At 43.3% G+C, this 27,894-nt stretch overlaps 1 protein-coding gene across 7 annotated transcripts in view; it reads right to left on the reverse strand.

Moving 5' to 3' along the window:
* ASB3 (ankyrin repeat and SOCS box containing 3) overlaps positions 1-27,894 on the reverse strand; it is a 248,569-nt gene that overhangs the window by 138,572 nt on the left and 82,103 nt on the right. For all 7 annotated transcript variants that reach the window (XM_029593417.1, XM_029593421.1, XM_029593420.1 and 4 more), the window contains 3 exons: positions 21,483-21,595; positions 20,259-20,394; positions 18,032-18,209 (listed from right to left, as the gene is read on the reverse strand). In XM_029593417.1, coding sequence (XP_029449277.1) covers positions 18,032-18,209; positions 20,259-20,394; positions 21,483-21,595 — 427 coding nt within the window. The remainder of the gene's footprint in view (positions 1-18,031; positions 18,210-20,258; positions 20,395-21,482; positions 21,596-27,894) is intronic.

The raw sequence follows: 27,894 nt of genomic DNA on the forward strand, positions 1-27,894 counted from the left end.
TTCTGTAACACCATCCCCCTAAACCCCCCTCCCCACCTTCCGAATCCTACCCCGATTCAAAGTGCCCTCTACAGTGGTACATATATATAGAGTGTCAAACTGACTCTATACAGAGGCTCGCTTGTGGTCTCTCTCCCCTCCGTGCGCTAAAAATATTTTTGCTATAACGCAAAACTATCAAAAGCACAACGCACCCAAAAAAATAGGTGTAATTATTTCCGGCACTAAATCATGCATTGCTGTATCACATCTGACGTTAACGACCCTCATTTCCATTAACTCCGCCCAAACTCCTCCCACTGAAATAGTCAATGTGGAATTTGCATACACATTTGCACTGCGTTATTTATCGCGTGCGATAGGACCCCATCACGAAATGATAAATGACCTGTAAAATTGCTAAGCTGTTAATGTTTGTTCTGCTAACCTAATGCCTTACAAAAAATCTATTCTGAGACAAGTGAGTGTTAGTTCCATGGCTGATCGGATTACATATATAAGGTAAAATAAGTGTTCATTTTTGTGCACTGCTAGTTCCCTTAGGAAGAGGGCAGAGTGCAGCCTATGCTTAAAAATCCTTACAGGAGGATGGGTATGAAGCATGGCTAATTGGATTCAAACAGCAACTAACAAGGGACCTGACTTTTGCGGTCTAGGAAACTGATAAGCATGGGGGTAACCGACTCGAAGCAGCAGATTCATCCATAAGCTTGCTGGGCAGACTGGATGGACCATTTGGTCCTTTTCTGCTGTCATTTCTATGTTTCTAAGAAGAACCCTCTTTACAATAAACAAACTCTCTTTCTGCATCGACAAGCAGGGCTGAATTAGCCATGACACCTGGAGAATCCCAAGCTGAGGATTACATAGCAGAGCACTTACTGAATAATCAACATCCCACTACTGTCTGAACCATCTCTCAAGAAGTGACAGTAGCTTTGGGCAAGCAGTTCTACCCAAAGTAGTAGTCACCCAGTGACTAGATTCAAGTGAAAAACAGAAACCATTTGGAGAGAAACTATTTGGATACTGAGCACCACTCTGTTGTGGAAGAATTGGAGGTAAGGAGTAAACAAATGTAGTGCCTGAAGCTCGCTAACTTTTTTAGGCAAAGTGATAGCGACTAAGACCACCACCTTCCATGTAAGAAACTTCAAAGAGGTCGACTCTAGCGACTTAAAGGGAGACTTCATCAGTTGTGCTAAGAAGTTTCTAAACTGGAGGATTCATATGCCACAAACCTTTCATGAAGTTTGACACTAAAGGATGAAGGGAGATTGGCTTACTATGGCACTAAAGTGTATTCTCACCAATTAGGTACTGAGACCTGATGTAGAGAGGGAGAACAAGTACTGAAGCAAATCATTGGGAGAATATCTGGCCTAGCACCAAAATGAGAAATGCTTCTATTTAAACTTACACGCTTTCCTGGTGGATGGCTTCCTGGCCAAATCCTTAACTTCCATGGATAGCAACAAGGAAACTACCAAGTTCTCAACATCCATGCTTTCAAGTTGAGGGAAGAGAGATTTGGGTGACAGACAACCCTTCTCCAGCATCAGCAATGCTGGATCAGATTTCTGGAAGAATCAGAGGGTGGACTGAATCTGAGAAAATAGTAGAACCACACCTGTCTGTGCCATGCTGGGGCAATGAGGATAAGGCATGCCCTATCCTTGAGCACCTTCTGTACTACTTCACCACTAGCAGAAGTGGTGGAAATGCATACAGCAGATCTGCATTCTACCTCAGTAAACCTGAATTTGCTTCAGAGCAGAATCTTTCAACTTTCCTTTCTTCCAATCTGAACAAGTCGATAGATTGTTTGACCTTTTGGGGTTGACCATCAATTTGCCTCTCCTTGATACAGAGACCACTTGTGTGGTCAAAAACACCTGCTGAGGGCAGCCCAATGACCAAGAGCCCACTCCCAAATTCTTCGAAATTCCTGGCACCCTATGCTCCCTTGCTTGTTTATGTAGAACATTGCTGCTTGATTGTCAGTTTGGATCAGAATTCTCTTTCCCTGAAGAAAATGAGTGAACACTCAATGCGTGCTGGATAGTTCATAGCTCTAAGAAGTTGATCTGAAATAAACTCCATTGCTAACCATGATCCCAGATTCAGGATAAACCTGTATGCATGCTCCATTCATCACCAGTGTCACTGATTAGGTAAAACACGAAGTGGGGAACTCACATCTAGTACTATCTGATCTAGCCAACAATGAAGGGATGTTTTAATCTCTGGAGTTAACATTAAGGGATACAACATGTGTTGTACAGCTGATCCCACTGAAAAGCTCTTATTTTCAGGTAAGTTATGAGGACCACATGCACTGCTGCCATATGGCTGAGAAATCCAGGATTGCCTGGGCTCTGACTTGGTCTTGATGTAGTACGTTCTAGACCAAAGATCGAAGGCAGTTTGCTCTTTCCGATGGGAGGAATGCTCTCTCTCCTCCATCAAACCTATCCAAGCCCCAATAAACTTGATTCTCTGAGTGGGAATGAGTTTCCATTTGCTGAAACTGACTACAAAGGCCAGGGTCTAGAGTCACTGAATGGTCTTCTCCAAGGAGTCTAGCATCCCCACTTGAGATGGTCCCAATACCAGCCAGTCATCTAGGTATAGGAAGTTACATATTCCCCAGTGACGTAGGTGAACGTTTCGTAAAGATCCTCGAGGCTAACAAGAAGTCGAACCTTGTATTGGTAGTGCATTCCCTCTACCACAAACCTGAGGTATTCCAGTAAGCAGGATGGATAGGAATGCGAGTATATGATTCCTTTAGATCCAAAGCACACAACCAGTTTCCTGATTGGATGAAAGGGACAGTAGTGTGGAGGGTTTTCATCTTTAACGTCTCCCGAAACAATCCCTTGTTCAGTCTTCATAAATCCAGGATAGGTCTAAACCTCACTTATTGGTGATAAGATAATACTGGGAATAGAACCCCTTGCCACGTTGCTTGAGAGGGATAAGTTCTATTACTGACTGAGGAGCAACTCCACATCAAGAAGAAGTTGGACCAAGTGAGATAGACCTGGATTGAAGCCAAACTCTGGTGAAGTACTGGAGGTTGAGAGAAGCGTAAATAGAAACCAGACTCCATAAACTGGAGGACCCCACAGTGATCTTTCTCTATCCATCGAGGAACAGATGGAATCTCCCACCCGAACCAGAGGGACTGAGGTCTTAGATCAGAGTTTCATAAAAAACTAGGCTCCAGCTTAGGTTATGACTGTTGTGGTGCCTCTGGTTGATGCCTCTTGTGAATGCATCCTCTAACTGGAAGCTATCACAGCAGCAGCGCAGATGGAGCATGATACTGTTGAAATTGTCAGAAGGGCCACATATAAGAAAAGTACGAATGCCTAGAGGAGGAAGGCTGGTCGGTGCTCCCAAAAGGTACTGGATAGCCACATCCTTCATCTGGAGTGCTGTGTACAGTTCTGGTTGCTGCACTGGAAAAGGTACACAGAAGGGAGACCAAAATAATAAAGGGGATGGAACGGTTCCCCTATGAGGAAAGGATAAGAAGTTAGGGCTGTTCAGTCTAGAGAAAAGACAGCTAAAAGGGGGGATGAGATAAAGCAGGGGTTTTACATATACTAAAGCCAGATGGAACAGAAAAGCCACACTGCTTCTGCTAAAAGCATTGCACTAGCTTCCCATTGAGCTGAGAGCCCAATTTAAGCTTTATGTTTCTTAATTTGAGAACAGATGGCCTACGCTAATTGAGACTTAAGTTGGAATGGTATTCCCCAGATCTGCGATCTAGTTGACTGGCATTACCACATATTCTCTCTTTTAAAAGGGGTTGGCAGAGCTCATATGTTCTCTATAATAGTCCCCAAGTTCTAGAATCATTTACCAGAGGCCCCAAGACAAGAAAAAACAGTTAAACACATTTCTTTTTCCCAGCAGTTCAGGATCTTGTGACTAGATGGGAAGAGTTTGAGAGTCTCGCTGATTTAACATCTAATTCAGGTCACAATTTGTTTGTTTAGGTTTATGGTTTTTAAATCTGTATTTTTATGTATATTAAATATTTTATGTTTAATATGTTTGGATTTATTATGTGTGCTGTGTTTTAATGGTTCACTGTTGACAACCTTCTAATAATTTGGGGAGGCAATCTATAAATGATTGGAAGTAATAGGTGTGGCCTTCAAGTGAGCCACTGAGGTAGCCATGGTTCTCATTTGATAAGCCTTGACAGAGTCCGTAGTCTGTACGTCAGCCAGCATGTAACAGTGTGCTATATAGTCCACTAGCCAATTGTAAAGAGTTCTTTTGACAGTTCCCCATCACAGTCTGTTGGGATCAAAGGACACAAACAGTTTCAAAGCTTAATGGTGAAGTTGAGTCCTCTTTAATTAATACATCAGGGCTTTCTTACATTACAAGGCATGAAGAGTCCGTTCTCCTTTGTGTGCATGAGGTCTTGGAAAGAATGCAGGAGGCACATTAGCTTGATTAATGTGAAACTGTTGTGCTCTACTTCTCAAGGGAGGAGTTAGCAACCTGTTAGGTTTTACTCCTGCGGAAGGGAGGAGTTAGCACTCTTATGAATCGGCTCCTGTGGAAGGAGGTGTTAACAATCTGTTATGCTCAGCTCCTGTACAGGGCGTAGTAAACAGTCTGTTAGGTTTTAGACTACGGAGTAGCAATCTGTTATGAATCTGTTGCTGAAGTCTCCTGATTGGGAAGGAGTAGCAATCTGTTACCAGCGGAGTGCTTGGAGAGAGCACTCGGCTGTAAAGGAAAGTAGATAGGTGGATCCTTGGGCCGATGGCAGATGACTGCGCCCCCAGGAGGATATCCTGAGAGGGACCACCGGCTAGGCTTGGGTATGGAGACAGACACAGATAATTTTTTTATTAGACAGTTAGTAGAACCACCAGAGGTGGCAGTTGTGAGCTGATATGCCCGGCAGGGCTGGTCCCTCAGGTACTGGAACAGCGATCCCAGGGTTGATGAGCTGTAGAGAAACTATAGATAGTGAGTAGACAGGGTATGCTGTGTTCATAGCCAGAACTAGATGACAAAACTCACATAAGGTCTTAAGGAAGCTCAGTAGCTGGAAAGGGTTAGGCCCTTGAGGAACGAGTACCTGGTTCCAGGGAAAGCTCTGAGAGAGTGATGGTAATTCACAAATGTCTGTAGCTGCAATAGCTTCCAGGCAGTAGAGAATCTTCAGAGTGATCAGGAACATGGGCCCTCGAGGAGCGAGTACCGGTTCCTATCTGCAATCTGAAATAAAGAAAAGAAAGCGAGGCCTCCTGGTAAGTCCGAGGAGGCAGAGTTGCTTGGGAGCAAAGCCAAAGTAATCCCCTTGCTAACTCCATTTGTTAGTGAATACTGAGACCTTTTATATTGGAAACGGATGACGCCATCTCAGGGGGACGCCCCTGAGGTTCGCGCCCTTGCTGGTACATCAATCGGAGCGCATGCCCTACATCATCAGGCAACATGGCGGATCCGCAGCGTCGTGCCAGTCCGGGGACGCCGGAGGGAGACGGCAAGAAGACGCCACGGCAACTAACCGTCCATCAGACCCGGAGGGAGTCGCCACAGAGGTAAAGAGGGCGGAGTGAGGGCATCGAGCAGCGACGGACACAACAGAAACGCATATATCACTTTCAGAAGCAACGTATTTATTTATTTTGAATTCTTATATACCGACATTCTTGTAGGATTTACAAATCATATCGGTTTACAATACAACAGAACAATCGTGTCTAAGGCGTTACATTAAAACATAGCGTCAAAAGAATAAAATACTTGCGGAAAGTTCACAGAAACTTGCGGAAAGTTCACAGAACTACCCTATTATGAAAAAACAGAAGGTATAGTGAATAGGAAAACAAAATCTGTAGTTTGTTCACCCAAGTGACAGCCATGAGAAACAACATTTTCCAGGAAAGAAACTTTCAAGTCCACAAATTCTAAAGGAGATTTCATGAGTTGAGCTAGGACTACACTGAGGTCCCAAGACATTGGTGGTTTACTGACTGTCCTTTCACAAATTTTAATGGTAATTAAAAAATAAGTAGGGGGATACATCTAATATATTATTTGCAACACTAGACGTAGTCTTGCAGACAGGTCAATACAGTAAAGTGCGGCCGTAGTTACCCTGCTCCTAACCCGCTTTCTACTCACTTTTCAGCCGTGTTAGTCCAACCCGCGATACACTATCCCCTTTAACCTACTCTTACCGCTCTAAGTCACCGGGTAACCCCTTCCGCCCGCGGCATGTATATTACATGTAAACGATCGAATTAGCTATTCCCTCCCATACAGTAACGCGCACCCCCGACTATCGCTTTTTTACCCTGCCGTTTTGCCGCGCGTTTAACCTGCTAATTTACCGCCTACCCCTACCCCTGCATTAGAGGCAGGGGTAAGGGTAGATGGCAAACTTTCCCCCAAAAGGAAACCTAAAAACCTAAAATCCCCTCCTCCCGAAGCGACTTGACATGTTACCAACTTACTTTTTGTTGCTTTCAGCCCCTTCCCTTCTCTGCCGTCCTCCGGAGGGGGCAGCCGGCTGCGAAAGCAGCTTGCAACGGTCCCCGACCGCGCAGGTCCCGGTTCTCCTGGCTCAGCCCTCATCTGAAGATTGTGAAGTCAGGTAAGAGCCCACTGTTCTGTGCCCTCTCCAGTCATGGCGCGAGCGGAGCGAAGCGAAGCGAAGCGTACTTTCATTGGCTTGAGCGCCCGTCAATTTGGGCGCTCAAGCCAATGAAAGCACATGGACGGGCGGGCGTGACGTCATCCGCCCGTCCATGTGCTTCATTGGCTTGAGCACCCAAATTGACGGGCGCTCAAGCCAATGTAAGCACATGGATGGGCGGGCATGATGTCACGGCGTGCGTCATGCACGCCCATCCATGTGCTTTCATTGGCTTGAGCGCCCAAATTGACGGGCGCTCAAGCCAATGAAAGTACGCTTCGCTTCGCTCGCACCGTGACTGGAGAGGGCACAGAACAGTGGGCTCTTACCTGACTTCACAATCTTCAGATGAGGGCTGAGCCAGGAGAACCGGGACCTGCGCGGGGGGGACCGCTGCAAGCTGCTTTCGCCGCCGGCTGCCCCCTCCGGAGGACGGCAGAGAAGGGAAGGGGATGAAAGCAACAAAAAGTAGGTTTTCATGGGTTAAAGTTTTCATGGGTTAAAGGGAGGCCTGCGCGATCGGCGCCCGGACCCGTCGGGGTAAGGCCTTTTAATCCCTTCCCCCGGCGAGCCTGAACCGCGATCGGGCAGGCAGAGTACCACACACCACGCGATCGGCGCCTGGACCCGTCGGGGTAAGGCCTTTTAATCCCTTCCCCCGGCGAGCCTGAACCGCCATCGGGCAGGCAGAGTACCACCACACCACCCCGACTCGTGGCCAGAAGACCCGCCCACTAGCCTCACCAGCCAATTAGGGAGCAGAGAAGGGATTTAAATTTACCTTCCCTCAGGCGCTGCGTGCCAGCGTTGCGCGCCGAAGGAGCACAACAAAGGGGCCTGCCCCTTTGTCTCGCCCCTTCGGAGCAGCCCCGAAGGAGCCCCGTCCCAAACTCACGGAGTGACCACAGATTTACCACAGCATATTAACCGTGACCGACAGTAAAGTATCCAAAACCCGACGGATTTTGCAACGGGTTGTGCTACGCTCTGCCTTCCCGGCCCCAGCTGCATCTCATCCCTCCTCTACTGGGGTTTGCGCGGTCGGCGCTCCGCTGCCGCCACTGCTAAGAACGCGAGGAGGAGAGGCCTGCACGTTCGGCGACCACACCAGTTGGGGCGCTCCCACCTCCCATCTCCTTCTCAAATGTACCGCAGAGCATACCCAAAGTTGAATATCATTGAAAGGAAGTCCTAAGAATTTGTTGCGGGAGGGAACCGAAGGCCAAATTAATAAAGAATTCACTGAGGAGAGAAACAGAAAAACTCATCACGCTGCATCCAGCACTCGTCTTCCGATTCAATACAGCAACTTAGCATCTACTTTATCTAGCTCTCCTCTTCTAGACCTCATCCAGACCTCATTCAACATCCAGCACTCCTCTACCTGACATCAGTCATCCTTAATTAACATCCAGCACTTCTCGACCTGACATCAGTCATCCTCAATCATCATCCAGCACTTCTCGACCTGACATCAGTCATCCTCAATCATCATCCAGCACCTCTCGACCTGACATCAGTCATCCTCAATCATCATCCAGCACCTCTCGACCTGACATCAGTCATCCTCAATCATCATCCAGCACCTCTCGACCTGACATCAGTCATCCTCAATCATCATCCAGCACTCCTCTTCCTGACATCAGTCATCCTCAATCATCATCCAGCACTCCTCTACCTGACATCAGTCATCCTCAATCAACATCCAGCACTCCTCTACCTGACATCAGTCATCCTCAATCAACATCCAGCACTCCTCTACTTGACTTCAGTCATCCTCAACCAACATCCAGCACTCCTCTACCTGACATCAGTCATCCGCAATCAACATCCAGCACTCCTCTACCTGACATCAGTCATCCGCAATCAACATCCAGCACTCCTCTACCTGACATCAGTCATCCTCAAATCAACATCCAGCACTCCTCTACCTGACATCAGTCATCCTCAATCATCATCCAGCATTCAACACCGATCTCGCGCAACATCTAACACAAGCACTCGTAAGATGGAGAAACCACCTAACCTTCAACACCACAACTGTCACAAGCACCTAATTAACATCCCACTTATGAAAAATAACAAGAACTTACTCTGCCTCACCTTTCTTCTCATTAATGCACAATCATTAACCAAAAAATTCATGCTAATATCTGACATACTACAAGAAAAAAACCCTGACTTCATCGCCATAACTGAATCCTGGTTCAAAAACACCGATCAAGTCATTTTGAACCAACTTGACAACAATGCCTATGACACTTTCTCAATCCCTCGCAATTACCGAAGAGGAGGCGGCCTTCTCCTACTTATCAAAAAACATTTCTCAATGAAAATGATCCCACATAACCTCCCAAAACAATTCGAAGTTGCACTCTTCGACTCACCAAATCTACAAATCTGCCTTGTCTATTGCCCACCCAAGCTTCTCGAAAGTAACATCTCTCCGCTGCTCGAGTTCCTTATTACCTACATTAATTTGAAAAAACCTACAATCATTCTTGGTGACTTCAACCTTCATATAGATGTCATCCCAAGATCTCTAAATTGCCAAACCCTCATTGACATGCTTTCAAGCTTAAACTGCTTCCTTCAAGTACATGACCCCACTCACAAAGCAGGTCATACTTTAGACCTAATCTTCACTAATAACTACTTCTCCAATACCACAATTCTCCATAGTCCAGTTCCATGGTCTGACCACCATCTTCTACTATGCAAGACTCAAATAAATTTCAACAATCCAACCTACACTAAGGATACACAAAATTTCTTCAAATATCGACCACCATTTCAATCTGATCTTCTCCTACAAGAACTGGGTCACCAGCTTTCTAATCTCGACCTTTCTAACATAAATAATGCCATCCAATCCTGGTTTCATATTACTGAAGAAACTGCTAACAACATTAACCCAGAGAAAATCAAACGTCTAAGGAACAAAAAAGAACACCAAAACCCCTGGTATAACACCACTCTTAAAAATATGAAAATGGCTCTCAGGAAAATCGAAAAAGAATGGCAAAAAAACAAACAGCCATTATTACAGCAGAAATACCGCACTCATCTAGCTGCCTACAAAAAAACCATCCAGAACACAAAACGTGATTACTACAGTAAAAAAATAAATAACGCTACCAACAAAGCTAAATCACTGTTCAACATAGTAAACAACCTCATCGTCGAAAACAACAATCCCACTACCACTGAAACAATAAATTTGAGCCAAGACTTAGCCATCTTCTTTAAGAACAAAATTTCAAAAATCACGGATGCCTTCAACTCCCCATCAATCATAGAAAAACAATCTTCATCAAACATAAGTCCCTGGCTTGAATTCAATCCTATCTCCAACTTGGAAACAGAAAAAATGTTGAAAAAAATAAACCCTGCACGCCATGACATGGACACCATCCCAACCCGAGCTTTAAAGGAAATCGCTCATCCCTTAGCCCCAACAATAGCAGCAATCATCAACAAATCTCTCACTGAGGGCGAGCTTCCTACCAAATTAAAAATCGCTACAATCACACCACTACTGAAGAAAAAAAACCTCAACCCAAAAGATTTAAACAACTACCGCCCAATATCAAACCTTCCCCTTTTTGCTAAATTGACAGAAAAGGCGGTTCTGAAACAACTAAACGAACACCTGGACGACCACAGAATTCTATTTCCCACACAACACGGTTTTAGAAAAAACCTCAGTACAGAAACCCTACTACTCAATCTTTCTGACACCTTATTAAGAGGCTTCGATAACAAACTAGATCACCTTCTGATCCTCCTCGATTTGTCAGCAGCCTTTGACACTGTGGACCACAAAAGGCTTATTTTTAGCCTGGAATCCATCGGGCTCGCTGGAAAAACCCTCAACTGGTTTTCCTCTTTCCTTAAAAACAGATTTTTCAAAGTTTTCTACAACAACTTTTCATCTGAGGCCATCCCTCTAGATACTGGTGTTCCTCAAGGGTCGGCTTTATCACCGATTCTCTTTAATATCTACCTTCTTCCTTTATGCCATCTTTTAACAAGCCTTAACATCATTTTTTACATGTATGCTGATGACATACAACTTCTCATTCCCATTACTTCGTCTTTAGAAGAAACAATGTCAAAAGCAGCCTCACCCCTGAAAGCAATACAAAATCTGCTGAACAATCTAAAATTATGCTTAAATATGAGCAAAACAGAATGTATATTAATTACAAGAAAAAATTTTGGTATAACTTCCACTCCACCCTTCCAATTTGACAACATTCAAATTCAACTCAAAGACAATGTTAAAGACCTGGGTTTCTGGCTAGATAATGAGCTAAATTTTAAAAAGCACATCACAACAAAAACAAGAGAAGGCTTTTACAAAATTCAAATACTCAAACACCTAAAACCGCTGCTCCATCCCCATGATTTCAGAACCGTTCTTCAAGCCCTCATCTTCTCCAGTTTGGACTACTGCAACTCCCTTCTGATAGGCCTCCCTAATTCAACATTAAGACCTCTGCAGTTACTCCAAAACGCAGCTGCCAGAGTCCTGTCTGGTAAAAGAAAATCCGACCATATATCCCCAGTACTTTACAACTTACAATGGCTACCAGTTAAAAAAAGAATAGAGTACAAAGTACTCACAATCCTACACAAATCAATTCACAAAGCTGACTACTCTGCCCTGGACAATATTATACATCTACACAAATCTTCACGTACAACAAGATCTACATATAAAGTTCAGCTGGATGTCCCTTCTTTACCGCAAGCCAAATTATCCTCCACTAGAAATAGAGCCATCTCTATCATCGGCCCAAAATTATGGAACGCACTACCTCAACACCTCAATTCGCAAGAAAACTTCAAATCTTTTAAAAAAGATCTTAAAGATTGGCTACTCTCACAATCGTACAATGGCTGCTCACCCAATGACAACTGAACATATTCTTTTTCATATCCACCTTCACGTTCCTTTTTTATGCCAGCAATCCCCTCCTTCTGTCTTTCGTCCTGTCTTGCAGAAACCTTTCTTCTCTCTAACGGTTTCAACCGTCTACTTCAAGTGTTGCTTACACTCATAACTATTGTTCAATGAATGGTTCAATGTATTTATTGACTTTAAGTTAATGTTCTGATTCATTCTCTGTCACACTGTTATGAATTTAAATGTAACTGGTTTGTTATAATGTAAACCGGAGTGAAGGCTATGTCAGCTGTACCTCGGTATATAAACAAATGCTAAATAAATAAATAAATAAAAGTTGGGATCCACTTCCTGGTGCCTGTCATTTCAAATGTTATTTGAAATGACAGGTACCAGCGCACCCAGGATACTGTATAGGTGCTGTATTAAGCGCCTATACAGTAAAATGGGTTGCGCGGGCCTAACGCGTCACAGATGCTTCTTGGACGCGGCTTGCATTTGCAAGCTATTTAAATACAGTATCGAGTGGTGGGTGAGCAGGACTGTGCATGCGGCAAACGCGGGTGTGCCCGGCACTAACGCAGCTCTTCCTACCGCTCCTTACTGTATCGGCCCAAGAGAAAGGCTTTGTAGGTAATTCATGAAACATTGTTACAACTTCCACAACTTCTAAGGGCACCTATTAATTTTTAATTGGATTAGCTGAGATCACATTGGATAATAATTATTTTTAGTTTGAGAATAATTTCTATTTACAGATTAAAGGGGTGGCCATGGTGACAGCGTTTTAAACATTTATGTAAGCAGGTTTGAAAGGGTGTGGTGGCAGTATGTGATTTTGTAGAGGTTTGTAGATGATGACCTTCTGCTGTACAACAACTGCAGGAGTTTTTTCCAATGGTTGAACAGACAAGGTGACAATTGGAATAGTAAACAATTTCCTATTTTGGATATTTTAATTATCAAACGTGAGGGAATTATAAGAACATCAGTGTAAACCAAACCTACTGACAAAAACAATCTTTTACAATATCAGAGTTACCTTTCCAGGTCACTTTGTAGGGAGTTGCCCATTGGACGATATCTCAGGATAGGGCATATTTGCTCTCATTTATCTGACTTTAAACAGCAAGGAAGCATTTTAATGAACAAGTTAGTCGAACAGGGATATCCAGGAAGGGTTGTTAAACAAGCTTATTTAAGAACTAAATATTCTAATATAGATCTTTTGCTGCAGGCACAACTTAAGAAACAGGATGTACCTTAACCAGTATTGTTGCGCTTGGAGGTGGATCCTTGTCCTGGAGCAGTGGAGAACGGCTCCCTGGTAGGGACCAGGAAGCACCTGCCCCCAGGGGGCAGAACACAGGAGGAGACAGAGGCTAGGATGAGCTTCACCACTGGAAGTCCAAGGTCCCCCCGGGTGGAGCCCATAGGGACCCGGGCCGCTTGGACTTAGGTGGGCCTCGCAGGATCTCCCGGAGAGGTAGTAGAGAGGTGTGCCCACGATCAGCAAGGGAACATGGTCGGACTTCACACTGTTGGCCTGGAGAGGCAAGGAAGGCCCAAACAGCGTAGGCGATGACAAGGCAAGGGACAGAGCCAGAATCAGGAGACGTGGTCAATGGCAGCAGAGGTCAGAATCCAAGGGCCAGTCCTAGGAGTAGTCAACAAGGCAGAGGTCAGGTTCCGGAGGTCAGATGAGGTCACAAGGCAGGCAAAGGTCAGGATGCAGGCAGCAGACAGGAAGGTCAAGGAACAGGCCGAGGTCAGTACTAGAGAACAGATGGCCTACGCTACCTGGGGAGACGGTCAGACAGACGAAGGAACAGGAGGACCCTGGAACAAGACTGTGAACGTGGAGGCAAAACTAGTACACTTACAGTGCCGACCCAATTGCCAAGACAAGGAAGTGCAGACAGGGACTTCCTTATATCGTTCCATCAATCAGGGTGCGCCGCGGAGCTAGGACCTGCCCCTGGCCCTACAAAGAGGCCGGGCGGTCCGCACACGTGTAGGGGCGTGGTCAGCGCCACTGGAGACATCGAACTCCGGCGTGAGGCCTGGTGTGCAGTGGAAGGCCCGGCGACCACCGCCTTGGGACACCGAGGCCTAGAGGAGCTCGCAGCTGCCGCTGGGGAGGCTGACCCGTGACCTGCAGAGGACTTAGCGAGGTGAGCAGGCCCGTGCATGGGCCAGACACAGACGGGGCATGCAACAAGTATTTTATAATTTTCCAATAGAACTCATGACATTCCATGGATACTTTATAAACATTGGCATATACTAACTCCGCACTCTGTATTCAGAGATCCCCCATGTATAGCTTTTACTGGGGCACAAAATATTAGGGATGATTTGGTTAAATTGGTGTTACCTGGAAAATCACTAGGTAGAGACAGTGAATAACAGCAGGGTTATTATACCTTTTGTGCTCAGTTAGTGGAATAATCCTATAACTGGACATTTTCAGTTATATCAGTAAACTGCATGTGAATATAAAATGTTGTGTACATTATCATGTACCCTGTCCCTTGTAATATGTGGGGTGGGCAAAAAAAAGAGTTACACTCATAGAACATTGAAGCTGTGTCAATTTAAAAAAGGATTAGAAGCACCATTAGTGCAAAATTGTGAGAATCATACCCATACTTTTGATCAACTCTGTTGGGTGGTCATTGAAGCAGTACAAGAACATTGGTGAGGGGAAAATAAATATTTAAAGAAAAAAATCTGATTAAGGTAAAAATGATTTTTGATTAAATAAAGAACTGGAATGGAATACTCTTATTTGAACTTGGAGTAATAACCATAAGATTTGCGATTGTGTGGAAATTGGTCAGCCGCTCTCATGATATTTTAAATAAGACTTTTTTGCAGTTTTAGCACAGGTGAAGAGAAAAGAAAATACCTCCAGTTGCTGTGAGATTGGATTTCAACCTTTGTGGACAAGTACTCCTGAAGCAGATACCTTGAAACATAAGACTGTGTTGAGTGCAGTCTAACATTCTTTCTGAACAAGGAATGTAAAACCCTTTCCCTTAAGATTTAAGTGTTAGTGAGAAGATGTTTAACAATACATGTACAATAATGATTGTAAATGTAGCCTGGACTTTAAATTGAATCAAGGAAGATGCATAGTATAAGGTTTTTCAATGGTGTTGCATGATACACTCAGTCACAATTGGGAGAACATTGAAATGGCATGGGACTATGATTAGAAGAATGTAGTTATTCATTGGAATACCAGAATTAAAGAATTTTGGAGCTACTTCTTTACAGAATTAAAGAACTTGCCAGGAACATCATCAATGTGGTTTTTTCAACAGGGAGTAATGCTTTCTCTTGAAGAAGTGTATCCAGATGTCTATGAACTTAAAACTTTGAGCCAGAACCAGGACTGACCTGGCAAAGTTGACCAGGAACCCCAGAGTCTGAAAGAGTCGTATAATCTTCAAGGGACTCCAAAACTCCTGACAAGGATGAACCCATTCCCAGACAATTAGCTAGCTATCGGTACACACAGATTCCCTGCCGACAAAGACATGCCACCACTACTACAAAGCATAAGAACATAAGAAAATGCCATACTGGGTCAGACCAAGGGTCCATCAAGCCCAGCATCCTGTTTCCAACAGTGGCCAATCCAGGCCATAAGAACCTGGCAAATACCCAAAAACTAAGTCTATTCCATGTTACCATTGCTAATGGCAGTGGCTATTCTCTAAGTGAACTTAATAGCAGGTATTTGACTTCTCCTCCAAGAACTTATCCAATCCTTTTTTAAACACCGCTATACTAACTGCACTAACCACATCCTCTGGAACAAATTCCAGAGTTTAAGCATTTTATAAACACCCTCCGGGCTGCACAGAAGCAAAAGGAGAGCACTTTATATTGGTAGTATGCAACCTTCACCACAAACCTGAATAACTTCTGATGGGTGGGGAGACTAGGAATGTGAGCATAAGCATCTTTCAGATCCAAAGCACGCATCCAGTCCCTCAGGTGAATGAAAGGGAGAATTGTCTGGAGGGATTTCATCTTGAACCTCTCCTGCACCAACAACTTGTTCAGTCTCTAAGTCCACTATAGATCTCAATCCCCACCACTCCCCACCCCCGACTTCTTGGAGATTAGGAAACAGGAATAGACTTCTTGGCCACACACCTGAGAAGGGATAGGTTTGACTGCCTTCTGCTAAAGGAGCAACTCTACTTCTAGTTGTATTTGAGTGAATTGAGAAAGGACAAACTGAAAATTCCATTGATTCAGAGGAGGACAAGAAAAGTGTAAGTGGCAGTCATATTACACAGTTCTCAGAACCCACTGGTTAGGCCATTCTGGTAGAAAGGAATGAACATTTCCTCCCACTGGAGGAGAGGAGATAGGTCTCAAAGCCATCAAAAACATTTCCTGGGCTTAGGCTGCATCTGCTGCTGAGCCTTTGGCCAATGCTTTTCCTTGGGTCAATCTCAGGTGGTCAAGCTGCTGCTACTGAAGAGTGGAAAGAGCTCAACAATGCTGAAAAGAGCAGAAAAGGGAGTCTTTGGAAGACTGAACACTTGGGAAAATACTGGCTTTGTTGAGCTCCCCACCGCAGCGGATAATGATTGCAAGGTAGATTGATGTTTTTGTCACCAAATGAATTGTCTTCTCTATAGGGCACATCTGCAAGACAATCACGCAAGTCTTCTCAGAGGCTATTCACTTGTTGTTGAGCTCCTACAGAAACAGCTAAAATCCTGGCTGCAGTATCAAAAGCTTCATAAACAGAACAGATGAGGTGCATCTCATTCCTCCCAATATGTGGCACAAGTCCACTTGCTCTGGGGGTCTGTCATATTCATCAAGAGACTTTAGCTTTTGCATGTATTTGTGCAGATACTGCAACACAGAGCTGGTGAGCCTCAATCTAGGAACTCAGCATAGATCCCTAGAAGACCTTTATCCCCAAACAAGTCCACGTCTGGGTCCTTTCTCAGGAGGTGTAATGGAGTGAGGAGTATGCTTAACACATTTCAATGTGGATTCTATCACTACTGAGTGGTGTAGTAGTTGGACAGCCCCAAAACCTGGGGAAGCTTGGACCCTGTATTTTAAATCCAGTTTCCAGGACAACAGCAGGCACGATGTCTATAAAGCCATGAAGGAATTCTGCACTGTGGCAGCTGCCTCTGCCATGGCAGCCACCAACTCTCAGGCTCTCCATGCTGGTTGTGTCGACACTTTCCGAACAGCGCCTTGGCCCATGAATAGCACCTCCTGCTATGCCCTAATCTCAGCTGCGGGAGTCCTGGACTTACGCACTGAAGCACTCTGCTACGACATGACCCATGGCATCTTGGCATGCCATGTCAAATGTGTCAACTGCGCTTTAGAGTGCAAGTGCTACACAGAGGATATGGACAATGCCCTAGTCAGCCCCAGGTCCAGGTCAAAAATTAATCTTCTGAACTATGAAGGATGATGAGAGCTGCACCAATGAGGCTATCTCCTGTCTCACTGGTGAGGAGAGGCATGCTCCAGTACAGCCCCTGTGCCAATAGTACCTATCTTTTCTTTGGACCTGAGAGGGAATGGCCCTGAAAACTTTGGGTGCTCTTCTTGGCGTTGCACATTTCTGTCCCAAACTTAACCCATGATTTGAGATGGATCTGGGAACTGGAGCCACTGGTGGGAATGAGAGGGGAGTTTTCCTGTGCTTGTGGGATTGAAATGTCTCATCTCAATTTCCTGCGTCAAGAGCCCAAGGAGATTCTGCTAGTTGTAGAACAGCCCAGCTACCCAGCCTTATGCTGAGGCTTTGGGCTCTTACCTGCTGATGCCTCCTTCGGTGTGTTGCTGTTGTGTCCTAGATTTCATCTGACCACAGCAGTTAGAAGAATCATGGTTCAGGTCCAGACAGACTTCGATAGTGTGTGCATCCATGACGGACAGATACATTTCTTGAAGCTGCTGATCATGAGCTTCTTGGCTTCAGTTTTCTTTTGTTAGAACTTTAAAATTCTGTTTGCGGGACTGCTAACGCAGTGGCAAACAAAATCAAAGAAGCAATAAGGCACAAGGCCAAAAGTTGAAAAAATTTTGAAAGAGAGACCGGTACATGTCCATGCACTAGCTCAGATGAAGATGAACTGAGGGTCTCATAAGGCAGTGTGCCTGCAGAAACTCCTGTGTAAGCTCAGTAAAGTCTTTACTGAGATTAAAGATGGGTCTGTGTCGGCACCATCGGGTGGATATCACCTATGTGTTATGGCTAACTCATACCTGTCGATGGAAAATCATTTTTATTTCTATTACAATTTTTCCTATTAACATTTTATGATTTAGCATTTTATACAGTCTCAATCTTTTTTTCTATTGAAAAGAAAATCAATTTATGACTCTTCTATTAGTTTGCAAAATATAGCATAGGGCAGCAGATGACTTACGTGGTTTTGCCCATCTGTGCCGCTGCATGAATAGGTAACTGCCAGGCTTCCTCATTGCAGTATAGATTTGGGTTTGCCCCTTTAGACAACAGCAGTTCCACACATTGGTCATGGCCCTCTTGAGAAGCAATAAATAATGGGGTAGCTTTGTCCTTGGCTTGACAATTAACAATAGCACCTGCCATACACAAAAATGCAACACAGTGTATACTCTTTTGCTCAACAACAAAACTGAGATGATCAACATGTTGCAGAGTTAAACCATGATTGATGTTACAGACTATTTAGTACCTGATAGCATTCAATGCTAACTCCTTTAATCTTCTCTCTTCTGTGATAAGCAAAGAATTCCAGTCAGAAAAGGCCCTTGCTGTGTGAAACCTTACTTATCCTATTTTACAGTGCTTCAATTCATCAGAACCAATACACCCATACTTAACTTGTTTAAATATATTTTGGATTCTCGTAATTGTAGCTTAGTTACAGGCATTAACAAGGCCAGTTCAACAGATGTGAAACAAGACTCCTAGACTGAAATGAACTAAATCTTACAAACAGGCCGATTCAGTAAAGGTCGCGGGCTTGCCTGCTCTCCTGGTGCGCGCACCGGCCACTCTCCTGTGCGCGCGATTCAGTATTTAAATGAGGGCCCACAGTAAAAAGAGGCACTAGGGATACTAGCGCGTCCCTAGCGCCTCTTTTTTGACAGGAGCGGTGGCTGTCAGCGAGTTTGACAGCAGACGCTCAATTTTGCCGGCGTCGGTTCTCAAACCCGCTGACAGCCACGGGTTCAGAAACTGGATGCCGGCAAAATTGAGCGTCCGGTTTTCAACCCGCGAGCAGATTTTAATTTTTTTTTTTTTTAAATTACTTTTTACTTTGGGACCTCCGACTTAATATCGCCATGATATTAAGTCGGAGGGTGTACAGAAGAGCAATTTTTACTGCTTTTCTGTACACTTTCCCGGTGCCGGCAGAAATTAACGTCTACCTTTGGGTAGGTGCTAATTTCTGAAAGTAAAATGTGCGGCTTGGCTGCACATTTATTTAGTGAATCGCGCGGCAATAACTAATAGGCCCTAAGTTGGAGAAGAAATTCTAAGGCAACTGATTGTAGGTAGAGTCCTTCCTTTTCGTAGAACTGCTTCCAAAGGTGTTAAAAAGTGCTCAACTGCACTTATGGTCTGCATATGCCAGAGTACACCTGGCCATGACTGACTCTTTCATACAGGCCGATACAGTACAGTGCGCTCTGGCGGAGTGCACTGTTAACCTGCGTTTGGACGCGTGTTTGACGCACTAGCTTTACCCCTTATTCAGTAAGGGGTAATAGCGCGTCGAAAACGCGCGTCCAAACGCAGGTTAACAGTGCACTCCGCCAGAGCGCACTGTACTGTATCGGCCTGTATGAAAGAATCAGTCATGGCCAAGTGTACTCTGGCATATGCAGACCATAAGTGCAGTTGAGCACTTTTTAACACCTTTGGAAGCAGTTCTACGAAAAGGAAGGACTCTACCTACAATCAGTTGCCTTAGTTTTCCTCCTAAGTTGGAGAAGAAATTCTAAGGAAAGAAACAAGTTTGAGATTCAGTGATTCAGCAGGATGAAGTGTAGAAGACCACTGTGAAGTTATCACTTTGAATCACAAAATATACAGAAATGGGATTTATAGTAATAAAGTATGGATTGCTAAAACAGTGATCTTTTTTGTGCAGATTACTAATAAATGAAGATGCCAAAAATTGATTTATTTAGGGCTGACAAGGATATAAAAATATAATTAGATCTTCATGAAGACACAAATATAAAATAATGCTTTAGTGAAACACACTCCTGTCCTGTGAAGTACAATAAACTAGTTATAATTTAATAAACTGGTGAAGTTTAAAATACCTTATAGGAGTGGAAATTTGAACCTTTGTTTCATCCAAATGAGGCCATTTTCCTCAATCAATATGCCAGTAATTTTGCCTCAGTGACAGATTGTTAAGATTATGTGCTGATAAATTAGTAGCTATACATTAAATGGCAACAATACTTAATAAAATCATAAATCAGGTACTCACTATCCTTATTTACAACTATACAAAATCTATTAATTATAACTCAAATCACAAATGTCTCTTGTACAGACAACACATCTCTGAACAAAATACAGTAGCTGCTACAGAAATGAAATCTGAATGCAAGCTCTGTAACAAAAGGTCAGGGGAATGAAAAATTTACCATGTGATGCAAGTATTCTTAAACTTTCCACCCGTCCATACTGAGCAGCAATAAATAAAGGTGTGATTCCAAAGTCATCCTGGCATTCCTTGTCCGCTTCATTCTTCAGAAGTAGTTTTATTATCTCAGAGTATTCCTGGAATACAAATTTTTCCTGTGTGTCAACAGCTTGCATAACAAGTGGACTAACCTCAATTCATCTCTTTTCCATCCTCGCCAATAAAGAAACCTAGAATATGGGGAAGATTTTTTTTAAAAAGCCTGGCGGCGCACGTAAAATCCCGGGACTTTACTGAATGGGCGGGGTGAGGGCGGGTCGCGGATGTAGTTGAGGCCTCCAGCACAGCGGCTTTTGCTGCTGTGCCGGGGAATCGCGTGCCGGCAATTGGCCGATGCGCACAATCTACGCCTGCCTGGAGGCAAGCACAACTTATAAAATAAAGGTATGGCGGGGTTTTAGGTAGGGCTGGGGGCGGATTAGGTAGAGGAAGGGAGGGGCAGAAGGAAAGTTCCCGCTGAGGCAGCTCCGATTTCGGAGAGGCCTCGGAGGGAACGGGGAAAGCCAGCAGGGCTCCCCAAGGGCTCGGCGTGCGCAAGGTGCACTAGTGTGCACCCCCTTCCACCAGCCGACCCCAGATGTTATAACATGCGTGCGGCTGCCCGCGCATGTTATAAAATCGAGCGTACATTTGTGCGCACTGGGTTGCGGGCACAAATGTACGCCCGCGCGTAGGTATTAAAATCCGGCCCAATATGTTTAAAGCAGTACAGGAGAGATTTAAAATTAAAATTTAAAGTTAACTGCCTAATCAGTCAGATCAAAGTAACTTAAAATCACAAGTCCACCGTATAACTTTCCAAACTCCCTTAAAAATATCCATTAAATTATTTATCTTCCTGGCCCAAGAACTATTAAACTTTGCACATCAATTTAACTGTCGTTTACACTAAAATATGCATTTATATTATAAATGTGCCACATCTGTTCTTTTTTTTTTTTAAATGCCTTTAATCCTTAAATAATCACTGCATTCCACAATCCTCTGTATCTTCTGTGGCATACTTCATATCCAGAGTGATCATTAGCATTTAGACTGCCTTTTCTGTGATACTCTAACAATCATAAATCACAGAAGAGTGGGAGACAAAAACTGTACAGACTGCCATTTTAAAGGGTAACATGCCAAATTTACATGGAAATGAAATAATGAATTTATAGGTTACCTTAAAAGAAGCCTGGTGCAAAGCATTCCATCCAGACCAAGAATGGTATCCATTAACATTTGCTCCATGTCTGAGTAAGAGCTTTACAACATCTGTGTGTCCATTTTCAACAGCTAAGGAAATGAACAGTAAAAAAGAAACAAAAAATATGGCTGTTCAAAAAAACAAAGCAAAACTGAATCTCTCAGTTTTTACTGTCTATTTTCACCTGTGTAATCGCAATTCTGCTGCAATCCAGATCAAAACACATTTTATTAGGTGGTTGTAAAACAGAATAAAAGAAAGGAAATTATTGTGAAGGTGAAGGGGGCTGCACCCCAACTTAATGTTTTTAGTGACATCATACAGAATAAACTCAACTATGAATAATAATTATAGTCCCTGCTGGTGATACAGTTTCCTGATTTGTGAATAGCTTGTACGTTCACACAATTTCTTTCCTGTTTTTCTCTCCAGTGGCTTTTTCATCAGCACCTAGTAGCTGCCTGGATCAAGTTTCATACCTTTTTTTATGTCCAAATAATGTGCTCAAGATTTTAATGTCAGAAATAAAGATTAAAAAAAAAAAACAACCCAAAAAAACTTCTGTCACTGGCTACTTGTAAAGACTATTCATGTAGAATGCCAAGATTAGATTGACTTATTTTTAACCCAATGTCACCATAAAATTCTAAAAAAATAAATAAATAAATAAAAATGGATTTTTCAAATAGATTCAGTGTGGCCCAACAGCCTTAATGCAGAAATTCAATGGCACTTTTTATATTAATTTTATACTAGTTTTGTTTACAGTATGATTTTGACCTATTTTTGATTGAAAAACAGTAGATTGTTTAGGAGCCACTTTAATATAGCTGCAAAAAAACAGATGCACAGATTTTAGCCAATCGCAGAAAACCGTGTCAGTGGAAAAAAAAAGAATGGATTGCCAAAGGCTGTTCCAAAGTCAGCCGTCAAAAACAAAAAAAAAAAGCAGTCATGGATTCTAGACAATCACGGTGAACTGCATTACTGAAAAACAGCTGCTTGTCACGGGCTGAGTCTAACTTGGCTGCTATGAAGACGAATACTGAAGGGTACGCTTTCACTTCAAAAGTGCTCAAAAATGGTTCATTAAATTAAATTAGACTAAATTGCCTTATATATCTGTTAAATTTCATGCATGTTATAGATCATGGCTTTGTACTAATATCTTTATTCATTTACTGTTACAAGCTTGTGAAAATGGATTCCTGCTTTGGTTCCCGCATCTAACTTTTCCTGTTGTGTGATTTGCAGAACATTGTATTGTGAATAACAACTTTGGCATTTCAGCAATATGTAAGAAAGGAAAGATAGTTTAGTGGAATTTCCATTTGAGCCCCTGATGCAGCACATACGAAACGTAATATTACATCAGGTATTCTGTCTTCCTGATTGATACAGGGAAGTACTTTTCTTTTTTCTATCTTTTTACTTGCAACTAAAATTATAAGAAGTACCTAAAAATTAGGCATTTGGAACCGATGATTAAATGTGATCCATGAGTGCTAGAAGGTGAAAAAATATTAAGAAACCTGTACATGGGTGGAATGAAGATACTTATTTAATATTTACTTACGATGCCTGGCATAGTGCAGCAAATAAATATATAAAATATTTTCGAGTGCTCTTTAAGTGAATGTATTAATATCTGCATTTGACTTAAGTAAACCCTGTTTTCGTTGTACCATTAAATTTCTGTCACTGAATCTAACCAGATGCTTTCTGATGAATCATGCAAAAGATCAATACATTATGGATGCCAAAAATTGTGACATTACAATGTAGCATGCTCAAAAAGGAGGGCCCTCCTTTCCAGGCCCTATCAGAGGTCCAGAGAGGCCTGTGCCCTGTTCATCTCTTGATGAGCCTACCCATAATTAAAATGACATAGGAATATGCATAAAAACAAGTTGCGAAACTTGTCAAATGCCAAAACGTTAACAATTGTTTAAACCTGAGACCCAGGTTAAATGGCCCTTCTGGTCCTCTTCCTTTCTTTAGGAAGAAAACCAGACCTTTAACTGAGTATTTTTACAGCCTCAGCTTTACGAACACCACCATAAAATTATGTGGCATTGATTAGTCCTGCTGCTTACCCTGCATCGTTACAGAATAGTAAGTCCTAAACATTGCAACCCTAGTGACCATACTGAGTCTCCATGGTCAGGATGATTTTGTTGGCCAACCAAACTCTGAAAGCTTTAAGAGCTTTTAGAGCCCTTAGCTCTAAAAAGTTTATCTGGTGAAGCTTCTCTTGAACAGATCAGAGACCTTGGGATCAAAGTCTCTCTACACAGACTCCCCAACATAAGTTGGATGCATCCGCAGCAAGAATTTCAACAGAAAAAATCTGGAAGGGTATACTCCTGATCAGATTGGAACTGTCTCGCCACAAAGACAGGGAGTCCCTGAGCGGCTATGTGACATGGATACTGTCATGAAGATCCTGGGTGGCCTGTAGCCATTGTGATCAGAGAGGCCATTTGGGCTTTCGTCAAGTGGAGATGTCCCAAGGGAGTTGCACAGATAGCTGAAGTTGTAAAACCCAATATTCTCAACATGTCCCATGATGTCTACTGACTCATCTGGATTCTTTCCACCTCAGATATCAAGTTGATTACCCTTTGTGAAGGAAGGCTTTTGCCCAATTTGAGTCTAGAAGCTCTCCAATAAACTCCAATTGAGATTTATTTATTTAAACGATTTTATAGACCGGTATTCGTCGAAACATGATATCGGTTTACATAGAACTGAACAGCGAAAGTACATTGAACAGGGAGTTAAGAACTTGGGGGGTATAACTTGTACAGTATTAGTGAAATAAGGTGGGGAGAATACATACATGGGTACAGTAATATTAATGTACAAGGAACAGGGAGTTAATAACTTGGGGGTTTAACTTGTACAGTAAATACATGGGTACAGTAATATTAATATATGAAGAGCAGGGAGTTAATAACTTGGGGGGTTTAACTCATACAGTATTAAAGAGGAAAGGTTAACTTGTAAAGTATTAAAGAGATATGGTGAAGAGAATAGCTACAAGGGTACAGTATGAATATAACTGAGGTGGACAAAATTTACGAAGGTATCTACATAGGTCCAGAGGTATTACAAATAAAGGGGGAGAATTTATGGAACAGAAATATGACAAGTAAGGGGGAGATAAAGTATGGGAATACCTGGGTAGAGTACTGAGGAGAAAGGTGGCGATTTACAGAAGTGCTACTACAGGTACAGTATTAGTATTAGGGGAGATAAGGAGGAGAGATTTACAGAAATAGTAAAACAAATACAATAAAGTGGAATAGGTTTCAAGTCTTCTACAAGGGTCCAATATAGAGGTAGGAGGGGCATGGGATAATGGGGGGGGGTGGTACTATTCAGGGAAGTCTTGTTTGAATAGCCACGTCTTGAGGTTTTTTTTTGAATGTTTGTGTACTTGGCTCTAGCCATCGGCATGGAGTTCCAGAGGGTGGGTCCAGCAAGTGAGAAGGCGCAGTCTTTTGTAGTGCAGAAGTGCGTGGGCTTCAGGGTGGGGGTATGAAGGGTTCCCTTATAGGCGGATCTAGTGGGGCGCTGGATGTGTGTAGGCAGAGGGAATTGTCAAGCCAGTGAATGTTATTGTTGTGGATGGTTTTGTGAATAATTTTTGTAGGTGATTTGAAAGGAAATTGGGAGCCAATGAAGTTCCTTGAGGACGGGAGTAATATGATCTGTTTTACGGGTGCTTGTTAGGATTCTTGCGGTTGCATTCTGTAGCATTTGGAGGGGTTTAAAGGGTTGAGGCGGGGAGGCCTAGTAACAAGTAATCAATTTTTGAAAATATAGTGGATTGGAGGATTGTACGGTAGTCATTAAGGTGGAGGAGAGGTTTGAGCTTTTTGAGTACATGGAGCTTGTAGTAGCATTCTTTTATGGTTGTGTTGATGAATGTTTTTAGGTTGATTTGTTGTCAATGACGACACCAAGGTTTCGTACATTTTGCTGGAAGGAGGTCGAGAGTGGGTGGGGGTGGAGATGATGATGAGTTCCGTTTTCAGTGTTAAGAGCAAGGTGAAGGTTGGTGAGAAGGCAGTTTTCCCAGGTTTTAAGAGATTTGTGTAGGGATTCTTGAATAGGGATGAGGATTTATACATCGTCTGCGTAGATATAATGGGTGAGGCCAAGGTCTGAGAGGAGTTGGCAGAGGGGCAGGAGGTATATGTTAGAGATTTGGACTGTGTATTGCCTGTTTTCCAGGTAGGATTTTAACCAGTGTAAGGCAGTTCCTGAGATCCCGATTTCTGTGAGGTGTTTAATTAGAATGTTGTGGTTAATGGTGTCAAAGGTGGCGGAGATATCTAGTAGGGCAAGTATGTAGGAGTGTCCTTGGTCAAGACCTTTAAGGAGGGTATCTGAGAGAGAGATGAGGAGGGTTTCAGTACTGAAAAGCTTACGGAAACTAAACTGGGATGGGGATAGGATGTTGTGGTTCTCCAAGTGGTCAGTGAGTTGCGTGTTGACAATTTTTTCCATGACTTTTACCAGGAAGGGGAGATTAGAGATTGGTCTGTAGTTGGCTGGGTCTGCAGGGTCGAGGTTGAGTATTTTTAGAATGGGTTTCACTATTGCGTGTTTTAAGAAATCGGGGACTATGCCATGGGAGAGTGAGCAATTGATTATCTCGGCCAAGAGTTTGGCAATTGTGCTTGCAATGGGTAGTAGAGCTTTGCTGGGGATAGTGTCAGCTGGGTGTGAAGAGGGGTGTAGTCTCTTTAGTATGGTTTCTTTTTCTGAAGCCGGGGTGATGTCAAGGGATTCTTTGAAGAAGCTGGCGATCTGTTCGCATTTGGCTTTTGTGTCCTCTTCTGATGTATGGGGCGGTGATGGTTTGGTGAGTTCGGCTACATATGCAAAGAGGGCTTTGGGGTTGTATTGGTGGCCTAAGTCTTGTTTGGTCCTAAGTATGGTGGTTCTATAGGAATGTTAGGAGGTTTTGTAAGTAGCTTGAGCAATGTGGGAAGGTTCTTTGCGCCATTTTCTTTCTTTTTGTCTGAGGTCATGTTTCAGTTTCTTCAGTTCAGTGGTATACCAGGGTTTTTTTTGCATGGAGTGAGTGATTTAATTTTTTTGGATGTAAAGGGGCATAGGTTGTTGGCAATGATGTTCGTGAGGTTATTCCAGGAGGTGAGTGCTGAGTCGGGATTTGTTAGATAGAGGTTATGGAGAGAGTCAGTGAGAGCGGCAATTAAGTCTTCCTTGTTGCAGGGTTTCCTGAAGTGTATGGTGTTATTGTGTTTGAGGGGGGGGGGGGGGGGTTTGTTTCACAGTTAGGTGTGCTTTTATGACCGAGTGGTCAGACCATGGCACTGGGGTGCAGGAAGGAGTGTTGACGGAATGTATACAGTCATTTACAAATATTAGATCAAGAATGTTCTTATTAGATCAAGGTTCTTATTGAAAATATTGTTAGATCAAGGTTAAATATTATTAGATCAAGGTTCTTATTGAAAATATTGTTTTTTACGTTACGTTATGCTTTACACTCCTTGTTATTTGTAAACCGGGTTGATGTGATGCCTATCATGAAACTCGGTATAACAAAAACAATAAATAAATAAAAATAAATAAAATGTGTCCAGCTTTGTGGGTGGGGGAATTAATGAGTTGTTGAAAGCCTAAGGCATTTAGGAAGGATTTGCAGGATGATGAGAGGGGAGTGGAGTCCACGTGGAGGTTAAAGTCTCCTAGAATGATGGCTGGGATGTCTATGTTAAGGTTTTCAGATATAAATTCAATGATAGGTGAGAAGTTGGAGGTGCGTAGATAAGGCAGAGTTGCAGATGTTGAGACTTGAAAAGGCCTATTTCCAGTCTGGTTGGGGTGTTGGTGTTTATGGGTCTTAGGTTCAGGTCTTTCTTGGCAGCTAGGAGGAGACCTCCGCCTCTTTTCTTGGGCCTTAGAATTGAGAAGAGGTCATATGTTTGCTTAGGGAGCTGGTTCAGGAAAACTATATCAGTGTGTTTAAGCCAGGTTTCTGTGACAACACAGATGTCTGGTTTGCAATCTATGAGAAGGTCATTCAGGATGGGTGTTTTTTTCCCTAATGATTGAGAGTTGAATAGAATGATGGAGCAAGTGGTGAGGCCAAGGAGTTGCGCGAGTGGGGTGATCATGATGGGTATCAGTGATTTGGGGTGAGTGGTGGGGATGGAGGGATTGTGAGATTTGTGGCAGTGTGTGCGGTACTGTAGGATGGGGATAGGGTATGGGACATGTTAGTTTGGTTGCATGGAGGTAATGGAGGTTCCATTGCTAGGCCGGCCTGTTGAAGTGTTGGCGGGTGGAGTGGTAAAGGGAGGGGTGAGGAGGGGGGGGGGGGGGGGGGGGGGGGGGGGAGTAGGTT

This window comes from Rhinatrema bivittatum, chromosome 3 (assembly GCF_901001135.1).
Source record: "Rhinatrema bivittatum chromosome 3, aRhiBiv1.1, whole genome shotgun sequence".
Lineage (NCBI taxonomy): Eukaryota > Metazoa > Chordata > Amphibia > Gymnophiona > Rhinatrematidae > Rhinatrema > Rhinatrema bivittatum.